Source organism: Morone saxatilis, unplaced genomic scaffold (assembly GCF_004916995.1).
Source record: "Morone saxatilis isolate NCDOM2014 unplaced genomic scaffold, NCSU_SB_2.0 Contig21, whole genome shotgun sequence".
Lineage (NCBI taxonomy): Eukaryota > Metazoa > Chordata > Actinopteri > Moronidae > Morone > Morone saxatilis.
This window is the reverse complement of record NW_023339774.1, coordinates 5,020,556-5,036,385: the sequence shown is the minus strand read 5'-3', so window position 1 is coordinate 5,036,385 and position 15,830 is coordinate 5,020,556. Positions and strand designations below refer to the sequence as shown.

Here is a 15,830-nt window from a genome sequence, read left to right as displayed (position 1 = left end):
TGCACGGCCGGCGGGATGGGGGGGGGGGGGGGAGGACCCAGAGTGCACTGAGGTGTGAGCTGTGAAGGCAGGCAGCTGTAAAAAAACCCTGTGAAGCAGAAAGATTTTGTGTTTTCCTGCAAAATGGCTCCTGTCTCAGGCAGGACTCCTGAATGTCTGACAGAACCGGACTGGATTCAAATGGTGACGCCTCAGCGGTCTGAATGAGGTTTAGCTGGCTCAGCAACTACTGAGAGTCAGTACGTTGTGCTGTGACTGAAGTCCATACCATATTAACTGTACACAGCATGAGATAACTTCTGTTATGAATTGGCCGCTATACAAATAAAATTGAATTGAATTGAATTGAATTGAATTGATTTGATCCAATTTGATTTTGTAAATGACAATTAAATTTGCCACTACATTTGTATAGCCATCAAAACATTTGCAACCGATGACTTTCAGATTTTTTAGCTTGTGATGTGTTGTTCGAAGTGTCTGGTCACACTAGTTAATAACACTTAGCTAGAAGTAGCTGCAGCCTCTGAAGCTGGCGCTTTGGAGCTGGTGAAAATGCTGCGTCACCCTAACAGATGGCTGGATAGATGAGACGTTTCCTAGTCAAGTTTTGCAAGTTTTACATAAAACCTTTAATGAGCTCTCCATATTCCAGGAAGCCAAAAACATGATCACACTTTGGACTTGATGGAGTGTTGGTGTAGTGCTGAAAATCTGACAGGCGTTTGTTTCCAGTTGGCAGAGTCACTGAGCTGCATTTTAGTATTTGATTTATTTATTTCCAAGTGTAATTTTTTTGGAGCCAGAACGTTTTGATCCAATTATTTCTTACAACTAATCGATGCAGCTGAATCAGCATCACGGATGATTTATGCATTAATGAATACACTCCTCTTGATATCTTTAACAAGTATATGTGATTTCAGCACTATTTTAAAGCGGTCATCTCTGATGTTCTTTGCAAGCCCCACTGTTAAAGATCCCAATTTGAAGCAGAAAAGTGGAGATTTGTTGGAATGCTTTACTGCCCTCCATTTTCAACTGTTTATAATATTTTTCTGTGTCTGCATATTTTCTCTGTGCACATTACTCATCAGAATAAAAAAAGGAACTATGAAAACCTCGACCAACTGTCCTATGACAACAAGCGAGGACCTAAGGTATATTTGCATGGTCAATGCACGCCGCCCACCAACTTTCCAAACGTAGCAACTAGAAACCAGCCCAAACCAGTCACCAGCCGACCCAGAAATGTCCCTCTCTTGGTAGCACGTGTTTTCTTTAATTTTTACTTTGAGACATTCCCTATGATTTAAATGAAGAATGATTTTGTTATGAAAAATCTATAATTTTCGGTCATTACAGAAAAAAAAAAAAAGAAATCAATGAACAGCGCCCCGCTTTTATCATTTTCATTTTCTCCTTCAATAAAGGAATGCATGTACTCAGAACACACACACTCACACACAAAAAGAGTTTGCAAGTCCATTCCTTTGTGGAGAACCGGTAGTGTGGGACAAAACCGTTTCCCAGATGCTACTTCCTCCTGTTCTGTAGCACTTCCCTAGTTTTCAGCAATTTTTTTGTTGGGGGAAAACGTCCCCCTCACCCCCCTTCACCCGTTTTTAGTTACTGGTTGCATTGACCTTCTTCTTCCCCCTACCTAACACATGCACGTCCTTCTTTGGAGCCTTGATAACCCTCAGTTTGCATGCGAACAAATGCAAAAGTTTTTTTTCCCTTCAAGCTTTTTTTTTTTTTTTAGTTCAGCCGGTTCCCCTGGATCGCTTTCCTTTTTATCTCTGTCTCTCGTTTTCAAACAAAATCGGCCAAGCTCGAACCAAGCAGGTAAAGAGGCAGCATGGTGTCGAAGGTAGGGAAAAGTAGCTGGCTTGACCTTTCTTATGCCCCGATCACAGGCAGAGAAAGTCCTCCAGTTCAGCCAGGAGACTAACTTAACTGCCCTGCTGCTGGAGGCGAAAGAGCTGGAGGCCCGAGTCATCATCCTGTCCGCCAGGTGAGGTTTTTATCCAAAATTACACAAACATTTCACCCAAAGTCACAGAAGGAGCAAGGGTGAAGGTTTACCTCACACCTGCCATAATCTATATCTATATCATCTATAACCATCCCAAACTGGATTAATACCATTGTTTGGTCTATAACGTCAGAAACTAGTGAAACATGCCAGTTACAATTTCCTATGGTTAATGTCTTCAAAGCCCATCTTTGATTTATTTTACCTTAATTTTATTTTAACATAAGACAAAGAAAAATGACAAATCCCAAAAATTCAGAACTTGGAACCAAGGATTAAAAAAAATGCTTGGAAAAAAGACTTATATAATGCAGATTTATTTTCTGTTGATCAACTAATCGATTAACAAATAATTTCAACTCTAGCTTAAACCTAATTCAGTTGAAACCTTCTACAGTACCGAGTCTGCACAGTTATACACAACACCCAAATTATGTCCATGTATTTTCTTGACAAATGTGTCAAAAGTTGTATGACTTTTGCTCTCATGTTGTAGCCATACAAAAAATTACATCTTGTGCTGGGATCAAACAACACAATATTTTTGACTTTTGAGACAGCCATTGTGTCATCACAGCCCGTCATAGCTACCGTCCTTCACAATTTACATCATGGTTTCAGGCACTGACTTGACTTGACTACACCTGACAACACTGCCAACAGCACCTCTCTTTTTTCCCCACATTTACAGTTGTGTATGGATCAGTGTCACAGAACATGTCATAGAAATTTTCAAACCAGACCAGACAGGGCTAAAAAAAAAGTAGTCGGGAGGTCATGAGGCGTCCCAGATGCTGCTTCAGTTGCCTTTCACTACGACACTTATTTGGCTGATGTTGTGTAATCTGATCCTGGCATTGGGTTTGAACTTTATACTTCAATATAAGTATCATATAGGTTTGATCAATTGACTCATACATAGTCTTTTTGAAACTAATTAAGGGATCATTTAAAAGGAAAAACAGGGCTCAAGAGAGTAAAAGTTGCATCCAGTAGCTGTATATTTACAGTGCATAACTGCCTAAATGTCTCTGATTCAATACAAGCTGGCCACAAAATGTCTTCCTTACACACAAAAACAATCCTTTGTCTTTCTTTCAACATGGAAAATTCCAGTGAGGAAGATGCTGCTGCAGTGTACAAGGCTGCCCGCTTCCTCAACATGACGGGCTCGGGCTACGTGTGGCTGGTGGGCGAGCGGGAGATGTCGGGTAAAGCCCTGAGCGAGGCGCCAGACGGTACGTTCATTCAGCAGAGATCGGTGGGAATATACGAGTTAACCCCCAGCTTTATTCAGAGGCCGATCATAACACGTCCAGGATTAGGGGGATTAACCATTTAACGATGGATGCATTACAACAAATTGACTGTATAACTGCTTGTTGTGTGTTGAGAATTTAAACGTTTAAGCATTCCATGTTTAAAGGTTTAAATGTGCGGTGTATCTACAGTACGCTCATTTTTTTTTTGTTTAAATGTTTATGTCCTGGATTATCCAAAGGTAAATTCATTGTGCTCTCCTGCCATATTAATACCCTGGTTTCTAATGAATTATAAAGGGAGACTTTTGCAACAGATAACTGATAGAATGGTAAGCTACAACAGCTCTTCTTGTCTATATTTATGGATTTTTCGCACAAGTCTCTCACAGTATTTTATCACTTTGTGGTCACAAACGTCGAGCGTCCCCCCCTCTCCTCCTGGGCACTCTACACACAACCAACCCCTGCAGAGCGTTTGTTGTCCTGTCTGTGTCCAGTCTCTTCCACCTCCACTGCAGCTTCTTCCAGGAGTCTGCAAGACTGATGGACCTGGTTGCAATCAGAAAACTTAGCTGAAGTTGGATTGTTGCTTGGTTTAAATTTAGGTCTGATGGTTTTTGTTTGTTCCTAACACAAATAATGCTTTGCCTGTGCTGATCCCCCAAACCTTAGGTAGGGTCAAAAAAAAAGATCCAACTTCAAGGGACTCTTTATACATGCTGTGAAAAGGTCACGAGTGGCAACATCAGAAAAATGATCCATTTATTCTGTTGCTTCGTCTCATAAAAGACAAGCTGTGGATTTTTTCTGAGTTATCTCCCCTGAGAGTAACAGGCAACGAAGATGCATCATGCAGCTGATGTCTGACCTTTATTCAGGATGTCTAAACTGGAGGCCCTATAAGTTTTTATCCACTTTGTGCATTGCAAAAGGATCCTGAGAGGCTGTAGTCGGCTCAGGTCAATGATTGCGTTTTGTTGTCGGCCTGGTCTCAGGTCTGATCGGCCTCCAGCTCATCAACGGGAAGAATGAGTCAGCCCATATCAATGATGCGGTGGCTGTGGTGGCTCAGTCCATTCAGGAGCTCTTTGAGAAGGAGAATATCACAGAACCACCGCGAGGTTGCGTGGGCAACACCAACATCTGGAAAACAGGGCCACTCTTTAAACGGTAAGCTTATATACACAACGCAACGCCTGGCTTCAGTTCTGTTTTTTTACTGATAAGGATGATAAAGGTGTGATAATTCAGTTATTATGCCAAACAAGTTAATAAAAAAGCAATACTGGATCCCAGCAATTATAAAGATTTTCTTGTCCAGGATTTTTCTCCTTCAGCACTACACACATTTCTTTACACTATGAGACCAGGGAAATATTCTAGAAGTGGGTCAAGAAATAACTAACACTAAAAAGCCTGACTTTATTCAGCGAGATTTCTCAGTTCAAAAACAGATTATTTTAATTGCAGAAATTAAGTTTGCTCAGTTTTTGATCAGTTGAGTCTGAATTGTGCATGTTTTCAATTACCTTTAAAGCTGCACTAATGAATATTTTTTATTTCTTTAATATCAATTTACCAGCTCTTCAGTTCCCCTCAGTCACTAAAATATTTTCCAAATTTTTTTTAATCAGTTTTGTCTGGAAAGCTGCCTTACAGAATTACAAGTTTATCAGGTTCTCCAGAATGTACTAGAAATCCTATATTTGTCACTTCCAACTTTCGAATGACCCAGTTAGATTGGTTTCTCTGCAGCGTAACAAAATAAATGCACTGCCTCCAAACAGATGTAGTGACAAAGACAGCAGATACCATCGCAGCTCAGCAACCAGGCTCCGGCTTTTCAACACAAAATGTGGTGAATGAGTCATTTTACCAGATGAATCGAGAGCCTCGAACTGACCGACACGCAATAAAATGCACCGTTACACTCTTAATAGATGACACAGGATATCCATACATGGACACGTGTGCTCATTCACGCAAATAATCACTTTTATTTGCTTGCCACAGGGTGCTGATGTCATCTAAATACCCAGAGGGCCTCACGGGTCGTGTGGAGTTCAATGACGATGGAGACAGGAAGTATGCCCACTACAGTATACTGAACTACCAGAAGAGTCGACTCATTCAAGTCGGCATATACAATGGAACACAGGTAAAGTGACAGAAGAAGGCAACTTACTTGACATAACTGATTTATAGGAGTTTAAGAAAAGAACTCCATTCCCTATTTTATGTTATCATACTGGACATCCAGCTCCAGTTTTCTATCTATAGTACAATGCAGTTAATGTAGGGCAACTCCACAGTCCTTGCTCTGCAGTTCAGCCAAAGCTAACACAATACTGCAGCAGTGAATTTGAAGGGGTACTTCAAATATTATTTTTTCTGCACTGCATGAGGATTGTAGATTGCACTCAACTCTAGATTGTCTAGTTGTCCTTCATGAGCTCTGGGTATGAAATAGCAATAAAGAGAAAACAAAACATACTATTTTAGAAAGACTAACCTAATTTTTCATTTAGATTTTCAAGCTTTGATGGTTTATTTCAACCAATATGGGTAGTCTTTTGCATTATGTTCATTGTATTGGACTGCCTATATCATGCAATTTTCAAGGCGCTGCAATTTGTACTGAATTTGAAAAACAAATTCAAAAATGTATACTTTGAAAACTGGTCTGCACAGTATATATTTGATTTGAGCATCAAAGTTAATTCTTAACCTTGGAAACGGAGTAACCTCTCCATGACAACTGACTCCATCCACTAATGAAGACAGAGATGTGGTTAAAAGCTACAGGAAAAGCTAGTTAGCTGACCAAGATTTATTTTAAGTGTATTTATTTGTAGTTAAAGGTGGTTATTTAATTGGGCCAACCATGCGAACACAGCAAACAGTAAGGACTGCAAGGATCAGCACTGCAGTTCCCCGGTGATTGGTGTGATAATAAGTTCCTGAATGCCTCAGGTATGATACATAAGTCAGAGGTTGATGAAGTAAATGAAAGAACCGCTGAGCTGTGGTTATATAAAGCTGACTCATTAGTGATGCTCACCCACAGTGTTGGAGCCTCATCAGCAGCACACCTTCTGTCAGCACTCACCTGTAATACTGTATTATATGTGTGGCATCGCTGCAGGTGGTAATGAACAATCAGCGGAAGATCATCTGGCCCGGAGGAGAGACTGAGAAACCACAGGGCTTCCAGATGTCCACTCGATTAAAGGTAGGGTGCCTTCGCTTTGCTGCGGCAATGTGACATTCGTGTCTACACAGATAGAGGACGGACCTGAGCTGATATACTTGCGTTGGACAGTGCGCTGACATTTGTTCCTTGCGGGGAAGTGAAGTTAATCTATTTTCATAAAGGCAGCAGAGATATATTCGCTATGACTTTTATTTCTTCTAATTTGTCATAGGCCTGCAAAGAACCTCTCATATGTATCCTTGGCAGTTATTTTTACAATCATCTGTTTGTCTTTGTGTGTCCATGTGTATCTGTAGAGTTTGTATATGGGTATTTCTGCTGCGTTTTTCCAAGTGTTCTTTTTCTCTCCTGCTGTGGTGCACTGATGTGCCCCGGGGTCGAAATGTATCCAGCTCTGACTATGTGATAAACAGCTTTCTGTCCCATCTGTTGTAGATAGTGACGATACACCAGGAGCCATTTGTGTATGTGAAACCCACTCAGTTGGACGGGACGTGCAAGGAGGAAATGACATTAAATGGAGTCTTAATTAAAAAGGTTATCTGCACTGGGCCCAATGAGACCATCCCAGGTAACACATCAGGGACGTTTATATTATCACTGTGCTTTTACTGCACCCGCCAAACACCCACTGGAGATGCATACATATATATGCAGTAGGTATCTATATATGTATGCATGTAGCTGAGTGTGCCATTCAGAATGAGAGATTGATGTGATGCTGGGACATGCTTGGTCTGTATGCTGTGTTTCTGGCAAACGGCGTGACTGTGTGGTCGTCTGCAGTGCACGGTGTCACGCATCTTGTTCAGTCTACGTGCGCCGCCTTTGGATTAAAACAAAAAAACAAAAAAAAAAGCTAGCATGTTTCCTCAAGAGTGATTGTAACTTGCAACTGTTGCTGGTTTTGTTACAGGACGCCCAATTGTACCCCAATGTTGTTATGGCTTCTGCGTTGATCTCCTGATCAAGTTGGCTATGACCATGAACTTCACCTATGAGGTGCACCTGGTGGCTGATGGGAAGTTCGGAACTCAAGAGCGGGTTAGTTTTACAGCCACACTTGTCATATTCTTGCATGAGGCACAGGTTGCATGCAATATATCACATTCAATAACTTTAATCTTTTTATTTCACTCCCACTCTCACTAATGATCTCACTAACTATTCTGAGCTGAAGCAATAAGCAGAGAGTGGGCACCCACAGATATCAAATGACCAGCAGGTTAATTTGCCCCCCCATCACTGATCTAGTGTCAGTTTTTTAATGTCTACACTAAAGGCTTAGGCAAGCAGCAATAACCATTACTGAGAGGTGTAGTCAATGTGGAAGTACCAATTAGTTGTAATTTGAAAGGACGATAATATCACATAAAACCAATTTGAAAATCTGCCAACAAAAAAAAAAAAAAAGGAGACCATTTCCTTACTGCTGTAAAAGTATAACAGTGTCTAAACAGACTGTAAAACATGAATGTAGTCTCCGTTTCTGAAGAGTCAGTGTGAATCTTAAAGTGTGGTTGGCCCGGTTAATCCAAAAATGGCAAAGTGGAGCATGGGTGGAGCTGAGGCGGCCTGAATGAAGCCTGGTTACTGAAAACAGCAACCTGTGACAGCATCCATTCAAAGTGGCCACATCCTTAATTATGCGTAACTTTTAGCCTGAATATAATTTAAATGGGTTACAGTTATATAAAAATCCACCCCCCTGTAGCTAGGGACAAATTAGCTAGAGACAAAAAGTGCTTTTTATACCAGGGTGTAAACATGTTTATTTCTGCTGTAAAGTTGGGCATCTTCATTTGGGGGTTTATGGAGTTTGATCACTTTTGAAACCAGCCTCAAGTGGCCAATCAAGGACCAGCAGCATTTCCACACTTCATTCTTCAGCCCGGGAGGTTGTTCTTTGTGTCAAACAAAACAAACGCGGTACCTCAAAACTTTGGTTTCTCTTCATCAGTGATGAGTTTTTCTTAATTACCAAGCTTCTGTCACTTCAGTCTCACCTCAAGCGAGTTTCTGGTTGTGTAACCTATAAAAAGAGTAACTGAAAATGTTGTTTTTAATTAGCAATATAGTTGCCACATATAAAAATGATTGATAAGTTGCCAAGCAGGCACCAGTGCAATATGGCTTAAATAAGATGGATTTAATAATAGCAATAATGATCATGTATTTTGTCTCAGTTTCTTTGCAACTAAACACATTAATTTGATAATAAATAATTTGTTTGCCATCTGCCACTGTGGCCATTTAATAAAAAAACATCAGTATGTAATATCATTAAAACCCTTTTAATGATTTGATCTTGCTGCAATGTTGGATTATTTTTTACTGCCATTGCCTTATTCCTTTTGTGATATTTAAAACAAAACAAACACCATCACACATCATTTACATACCAAAAATGTCTCCTCTTGGCAGGGCTCATTTCATTTTCATCACCCCCCTGAGAAAGTCTTTGTCAAAGTCAAACAGGACACATGCCACCACCTGAAAAAACAATGTCATGGTAGGATTAGATATCGGCTATTTGTCCCTCTTATGCACCGCTGCATAAGTAGATTTATTATTCAGTGTTACTTTCTAGCACTGCCCTTCATTCACAACACATATCCCCCAGTATGCTCACCTACCTCATAACACAGTGACTGTAATGTTAGCCTCATTGACAGTTAGCCTACAGCTACAGGGGTTAGACCCTCTGTCCTCGGGGTCCTTTTAGAGTCTGCGCGGTAGGTCGCGCTTTCTCTTCTCACCGTGTTTCACCGAGGGCGGAGGGGCGGAGGGGCGGAGCTTAGCCCTCCACACACACGGAGCAGCGGGGCACAGGAGAGACAGGTGAAGTGAAATAACAATACTGGAGTTGACAACAAGTCATTACGTTACTGTAAGTGCAACAGACCTTTTCCACAGCAGCCATTTTGACCTGAAATAGTAGGGTAAATGCAGGTGTTACCAATGACACTAATTAAGGTGCATCTTGGCTCATTGGAGAGGCTCTGCTACACTAAACGGAACATACCCTTAATTAGTGTCATTGGTAACACCTGCATTTACCCTACTGTTTCAGGCCAAAATGGCTGCTGTGAAAAGGGGTCTATGACATATATACAGTGTATGGATGATTAACATGAACTGCACTGGCTGGTGTAGCTTTATCAAGGTTAGCTTTAGCTGAAATGGCTGGTGGCTATCAGTGTTTTCAGTTAAACTAGCTCGGCACACAGTCTGAGGAAATGCTGTGCTGGGGAATTAAATAATTGATTGAATATGTGCCAAGACCAAATATATATGAGTGAATTATTAAAACAAATATTACTTAGAGTTAAACATTAAATAAATATTTATTTAGAGATAGAGAGTTAAAAATTTTGACTGGTTTGATAATATATTTTTATATAATGTCAGTTTCTGGGCTTCACGTCTTTAAACTACTTGTTTTGCCCAACTGTCTAAAACTGCAAAAACATTGAAATCTGTTTTGTCCTGGCCAAATGGCTTCTTGGTTATGTAACATAAGCCAATACAGAACTAGACAACAAAGAAGAGAAGGATATGATCAGTTGAAAACTTGCATGACTTTAATAGTTTTTCTGTCCTGTTGGCAAAGCATGAGCACAATGTCCCTTTTGGTGTCCTTCAGTGCATGATCTATAAACTCCTGAAAATAGCAAGCTCTCTTTTGGTATGTAAGACAGAGCCACTTCCAAAGATGTGGAGCACGCCTAACTTATATCCCCACTAGGCTTAACCCAGATCCTTAAAGGCTGGATACATTCTGTGGTCTAGACAGCCGGTTGATTGCTGATTCTCACGTCAACACCTTCCTTCTGGGAATTCAGGTAAACAACAGTAACAAGAAAGAGTGGAATGGCATGATGGGAGAGCTCCTGGGAGGCCTGGCTGACATGATTGTAGCCCCGCTGACTATAAACAACGAACGAGCCCAGTACATCGAGTTCTCCAAGCCCTTTAAATATCAAGGCCTCACCATCCTGGTTAAAAAGGTGAGTGTCCGCCTTCAGCCCATTTGGTGCTCTTTCAAGTCAAACAACTACTGGGGAGTTGTATTGTTCAGTTGTGGAATCCTCAACTCTCTAAGGCAGTTTTTATTCCTACTTTATCACAGTTATCCTCCTAAGTCCCCAGTGCAACCAACCGTTATCTTACATCTTGATTTCTACAATAGAGCAGTTAACTTAACACAATGAATCTATCCTTATTATGTTACCTTATATGGGCAGCAGAGGTTGTCACATTTAAAAGGTGAACAACATCCCAGGTTATTGACAATGTAACAATGCATATTTTTGGTTCATCATCTGAAAATTGTTGAATTTTTACACAGCAACCACTGGTTTTTGCTGTATCACGTAGCTGTCTTTTTAGCCCATTTGCTGCATACCTTTACATCACACCTGTCCATTTTGCCAATAATGCTACTGTACTTCATCATTCTACAACCAACTTCGGTGTGTGTTTTCAGGAAATCCCTCGCAGTACACTGGACTCGTTCATGCAGCCGTTCCAAAGCACGCTGTGGCTGTTGGTGGGTCTTTCGGTGCATGTGGTGGCGGTGATGCTTTACCTACTAGACCGGTTCAGGTACAAGGGGGACCTGTGTTTGTATGTCTGTGCCCATGGTGTGTGTGTGTGTGTGTGTGTGTGTGTGAGAGAATCAGTGACTGTGTGCGTGTGTGTGTACATGCACTCCTGCGCGGTGCAGATCTTCCCTCGGTGTGGACACAAAGGCAGACGGAGGTGAAGATTGGCTCCAACCATCCCACCGCTCTGTCCGTGTGCATCCGTCTTTGTTTGTTTGTCCCTCTTGCTTTGCTTGCCCATGTTCAGTTCCCTTTCCTGCCTGGGGTCGCCAGGGTTTTCCTCTCTACAGCTTCTTGGTGATTTCTCATTTTATCTCCTGCAACCCTCCCAATTTTTTCCTTCTAGCCCGTTTGGAAGATTTAAAGTAAACAGTGAAGAAGAAGAAGAAGATGCCCTCACCTTATCATCTGCTATGTGGTTCTCCTGGGGAGTGTTGCTGAACTCTGGAATAGGAGAAGGTGAGACAGAGCCAATGAGAAAATAAAGAAAATCATTACTGAAAATCTCCAAGTTATCACTTCTCTGCTGGTAAAGGTTCCTGTAATACTGATTGCCTCGGTCTTTACACAGTTTTTTTTCTTTCGTAACAAGACCAAAATCAAGGCGTTTGTGGCTCCAGGTGTTGCCTCGCTGTCATGTTGTTCTTTGAGGCTGACAAATTAATTCCTTTCAAATCACATTTTCTAAAGAATGACACTGCTGCAGCTTGTCTTTTAACAGTTACCTTTTCCTGTTTCATTTGTCCTTCAGTGTTTTCTTTTCATGTCTAATATTTTAGTGGGCTATATTTTTTGGTAATTTATTTTGTTTTGGTTTTTGTTGGATTTTTTTTAAATACACAGGTAGAGGGTTTATTTTGATTTACTTTAATATCTGGGTTAATGATCCTTGTTGTCATTACTTGCAGTAGTAGTAGCAGCAGGGCTTATTGGTATTAGAGGGTGGAAGGATCTAGCTAACTAATCCAATTAGAAAATAATAAGTAGTGAGCTGAAAGGTCAAAACTTGAACTCACCACACAGGTGCGCCGCGCAGCTTCTCAGCGAGAATCCTGGGCATGGTGTGGGCTGGATTTGCCATGATCATTGTAGCTTCTTATACTGCCAACCTGGCTGCCTTCCTGGTGTTGGACCGGCCTGAGGAGCGCATCACCGGCATCAATGACCCAAGGGTGTGTAGGCTATGTTAATGCACAACAGTATACACCAATGGAAGTTCTTAGTATTCACTACAATGACTGTTTGTGTCTTGTCCCTGTCTCTTTGTGCAGCTGAGAAACCCATCGGACAAGTTCATCTATGCCACAGTGAAGCAGAGCTCTGTGGACATCTACTTCCGGCGGCAGGTGGAGCTTAGCACCATGTACCGCCACATGGAGAAGCACAACTATGAGAGTGCCGCCGAGGCTATCCAGGCCGTTCGTGACAAGTGAGTCTCGGCCAGGCCGGGCCGACCAGAGCACGTGTCGGCCGGCTGCTCGACCTATCAGTAACACAGAACAGGGCCAGACCAGTCAGCTCGGGGGGGGGACATGGACCTCTGGACCAGATGGAAGCGGCAGGACTTACTGCTGCATTCCCTCTGATCCAGGCCCATCGCCCAGCCAAGACAGATGTTCAGGGACAGGAGCAAGGGTGTGGACGTGTCAACAGCAGTGGCACCAGTGTGAGGTTAAGCTAACATTGAGTCGAGGAGCACCCTTTTTCAGGTTGTACCAAGACGAACATCTTTGAGATGGGGAAAATCCAATGGGGGACGCGCCCTCACCCATCTGGCATTGGATTTCATTTGGGCCATAAGCAGCGGTAGAGATTGCTGGTAAACGCTGAATGACACACACGATCTGGTGTGCGAGAGAGAGAAGGGTGGGAGCCGTAAATGTGTATGTAAATCATTGTACTGTCGCACCGTAACCCCCTCCTTCCCCTCCTCCTCCTCCCTCCTTCCTCCTCCTCCTCCTCCCTCCCCCTCCCCCACAGCAAGCTGCATGCTTTCATCTGGGACTCTGCGGTGCTGGAGTTTGAAGCTTCGCAGAAGTGCGACCTGGTGACCACGGGAGAGCTGTTTTTCCGTTCGGGCTTTGGCATAGGCATGCGCAAGGACAGCCCCTGGAAACAGAATGTGTCCCTGGCCATTCTCAGGTCTGTCCCAGCCGAAGCTGCATTACTCGTATGACTTTTTTTTTTCTTTTTTTTTTTTCTTATCAATATGATTTTCTGGTCACGTATTGACCATTTACAGCCATCCAATACATCGCCTTATGTTACATCTTCTCTCTCTGTATCTCCCCTCTCCTGCCCTCTCTGTCTGTTTGTCTCTGTCAAGTTGTATGTTTGTCACCTGTCCTGCTGTCTCAGTTTCATTTATGTTGCTATCTGGGAGTGAGCGGCTCAAATATTTCGTCATTTGCGGCGTGTATTAACTTTGTTACCTCTCTCCCCACCACCCCCAACCCCCTGCAGTTCTCATGAGAACGGCTTCATGGAAGACCTAGATAAAACCTGGGTGAGATACCAGGAGTGTGACTCAAGGAGCAATGCCCCAGCCACACTCACCTTTGAAAACATGGCAGGTATGGTCCTTATCGCGTAGAGAAAGCGTTAAAAGTGATTGGACAAAAACTGCAGTGGTAAGGTACTGTAGTGCTTTTTTGTCCAATACCTTTACAAAATCGTTGTTTTAGTGTCGGCGTGGGTGCTCTGTGGAAGTGTGCCGTACAGTATATTGTGCTGTGGCTTTGTGCGGTTGTGGTCTTCAATTAATAGTATGTAGTTTACAGCCGCCGTCGTCAGTAGGAGCTGGTTGATAAAAGGAGGGGCGGCCACTGAGCAAGACAGGCAGACCATGCATTCATGCTCAGTGGAAGCGGCGGGGTTGTAGACCATCATCTCACGTTTCTCTGCTCTGTTTCTGTTTGTCCGTCCCTTCCCAACAGGTGTCTTCATGCTGGTGGCTGGAGGCATTGCAGCCGGGATCTTCCTCATCTTTATCGAAATCGCCTATAAGCGCCATAAAGACGCCCGCAGGAAGCAGATGCAGCTGGCCTTTGCGGCCGTCAATGTCTGGAGGAAGAACCTGCAGGTAGGATTGATCCCCTCTGTCTGTTCAAACCCAGTGTGGAAGGGCCAAGACTGGGGTGCAAGAGAGCCAACAAAGCCCCCTCCTCATGGGGGTCGATTTTTGTCTCTCAGCCTTTTCTTTATGTGGTGGTCAGACTGCCAGATCACCGTATGAGAAACCGTGATCTCTGATGCCTTCATGTACTGTAAGGCATCCTGAGTGGCCACCCTGTAGGTCCTAACAGTTCCCAGAGGCCAACAGCGCCCGTGTCTCTTGTGTGTACCTGCAGGAGAGTAAGGAGGCTTCTGGAAGTCAAGCTGTGGCCGGGACCCCCTCATTAGTATGTAACCAATTAGCAGAACCATTTCCACCCCCATGCCTCTCTCTCGCTGTTAGAGTAGCAATAAGATGATTACCCTTGCGACCCTCTAACATGATGGACATCCGAATTAAAACTTCACCTTCCACGTCCATAGCATGAACTAGTATTTTCTAAGCTGCTGCTGTGGCGCTTATACGCTTCATGAGGTCAGATGATGTGGACATGAAAAGCAAATAAAAAGTAGCAAATGTCCTGCCAGGAACGCCATGAAAACAATAATAACAGTGATTACTGTATGGTCATCATTGATTTCCTTCACTCCGGCAGTCATGCTAACAGCAGCCAGGAACTAACAATATAAATAGAGCATAAAGATTAAAATCAATGCCCTGGCTCAATCACGCCGCAGTGACTCTCCCGGTATAGCCATCATAACTTTAAAGTGAACCATGCTACAGTGTACAGTATGTCTCCTTATCCACTGCAGTGTACAAAATGCAGACACCAAATATGAGAATCTTATCTTGCATGCCAGATGCTTCATGCGACGCAATGAAAGCAGAAGAAGGGGTCAGAAGAGGGTCAGTTCACCCAAATTTCAAAAATTCATATTTTTCTACTTCACCTAGTGGTATCTATCCATGCAGATAGTTCTGGGCATACACGCTGGGTTTTTGAGATATCTGCCTCTGAAACTTCTGCCACCAAACCAATGAGGTCGGGGAAGTGGACGTTTGCAAGGCAAGATACTACTAGGAGTAAATGAGAAATGTCTTTTCCTTTTTTGTAATTTGAGTGAACCCACCCTTTAAGCTTCAATCAAATGATAAGGTCCTCCGCACAGCCAACGAAGAACATGATTTGCCCCCTACACTCCAGGCAATCAAACATGGCTGTGAAGCGTTAGAGCATTGGAGCGCCTCTCCTCCACCATCACACTCCTCCCTTTCCTTTGCTCTTGATGGTTTCACTCCCTGATTGGATTGGAGGTGCAGGGGTCCACATTTAATGGCCGGTCACGCAGCCACTGTTATGAGTCATGTTATGTGGCCCTGGCAGCCTGTCTGCTGACTCTATGTAAGCCTTGAACCAAAGCTCAGTGTTTGGCCCTGCTGAATAGAGACAGCAGGGCTGGAGGAAGGTACAGTATAAAATCACAAGTTCCTGTCAGCAAATCAATGTCCTTCTAAGAGTGTCTGCCATCGACCTGACTCTGTATGTAACTGTCGTGTGTGTCTTCATATGGTGGTGCGTTCTCTAGGCGCATTCAGCAGACGAATGCATGCGGGGGGGTGGGGGTGGGGGGTCACTGAGAAAGGAGAGGGA

At 43.0% G+C, this 15,830-nt stretch overlaps 1 protein-coding gene and 1 long non-coding RNA gene across 3 annotated transcripts in view; one reads left to right on the top strand and one right to left on the bottom strand.

Annotated features, from left to right (window-relative positions):
• grin1a (glutamate receptor, ionotropic, N-methyl D-aspartate 1a) overlaps positions 1-15,830 on the top strand; it is a 32,534-nt gene that overhangs the window by 7,930 nt on the left and 8,774 nt on the right. For both annotated transcript variants that reach the window (XM_035668617.1, XM_035668618.1), the window contains exons 4-18: positions 1,920-2,017; positions 3,155-3,276; positions 4,296-4,470; positions 5,314-5,458; positions 6,446-6,532; positions 6,950-7,085; positions 7,431-7,558; positions 10,360-10,524; positions 11,004-11,122; positions 11,468-11,580; positions 12,145-12,293; positions 12,393-12,550; positions 13,102-13,263; positions 13,585-13,694; positions 14,058-14,203. In XM_035668617.1, coding sequence (XP_035524510.1) covers positions 1,920-2,017; positions 3,155-3,276; positions 4,296-4,470; positions 5,314-5,458; positions 6,446-6,532; positions 6,950-7,085; positions 7,431-7,558; positions 10,360-10,524; positions 11,004-11,122; positions 11,468-11,580; positions 12,145-12,293; positions 12,393-12,550; positions 13,102-13,263; positions 13,585-13,694; positions 14,058-14,203 — 2,013 coding nt within the window. The remainder of the gene's footprint in view (positions 1-1,919; positions 2,018-3,154; positions 3,277-4,295; positions 4,471-5,313; positions 5,459-6,445; positions 6,533-6,949; positions 7,086-7,430; positions 7,559-10,359; positions 10,525-11,003; positions 11,123-11,467; positions 11,581-12,144; positions 12,294-12,392; positions 12,551-13,101; positions 13,264-13,584; positions 13,695-14,057; positions 14,204-15,830) is intronic.
• Positions 8,261-9,437, bottom strand: LOC118333096. Its single transcript, XR_004796951.1, has 2 exons — positions 8,917-9,437; positions 8,261-8,546 (listed from the first exon to the last, which is right to left on the bottom strand). It is a non-coding gene; the product is annotated as an uncharacterized LOC118333096 (long non-coding RNA).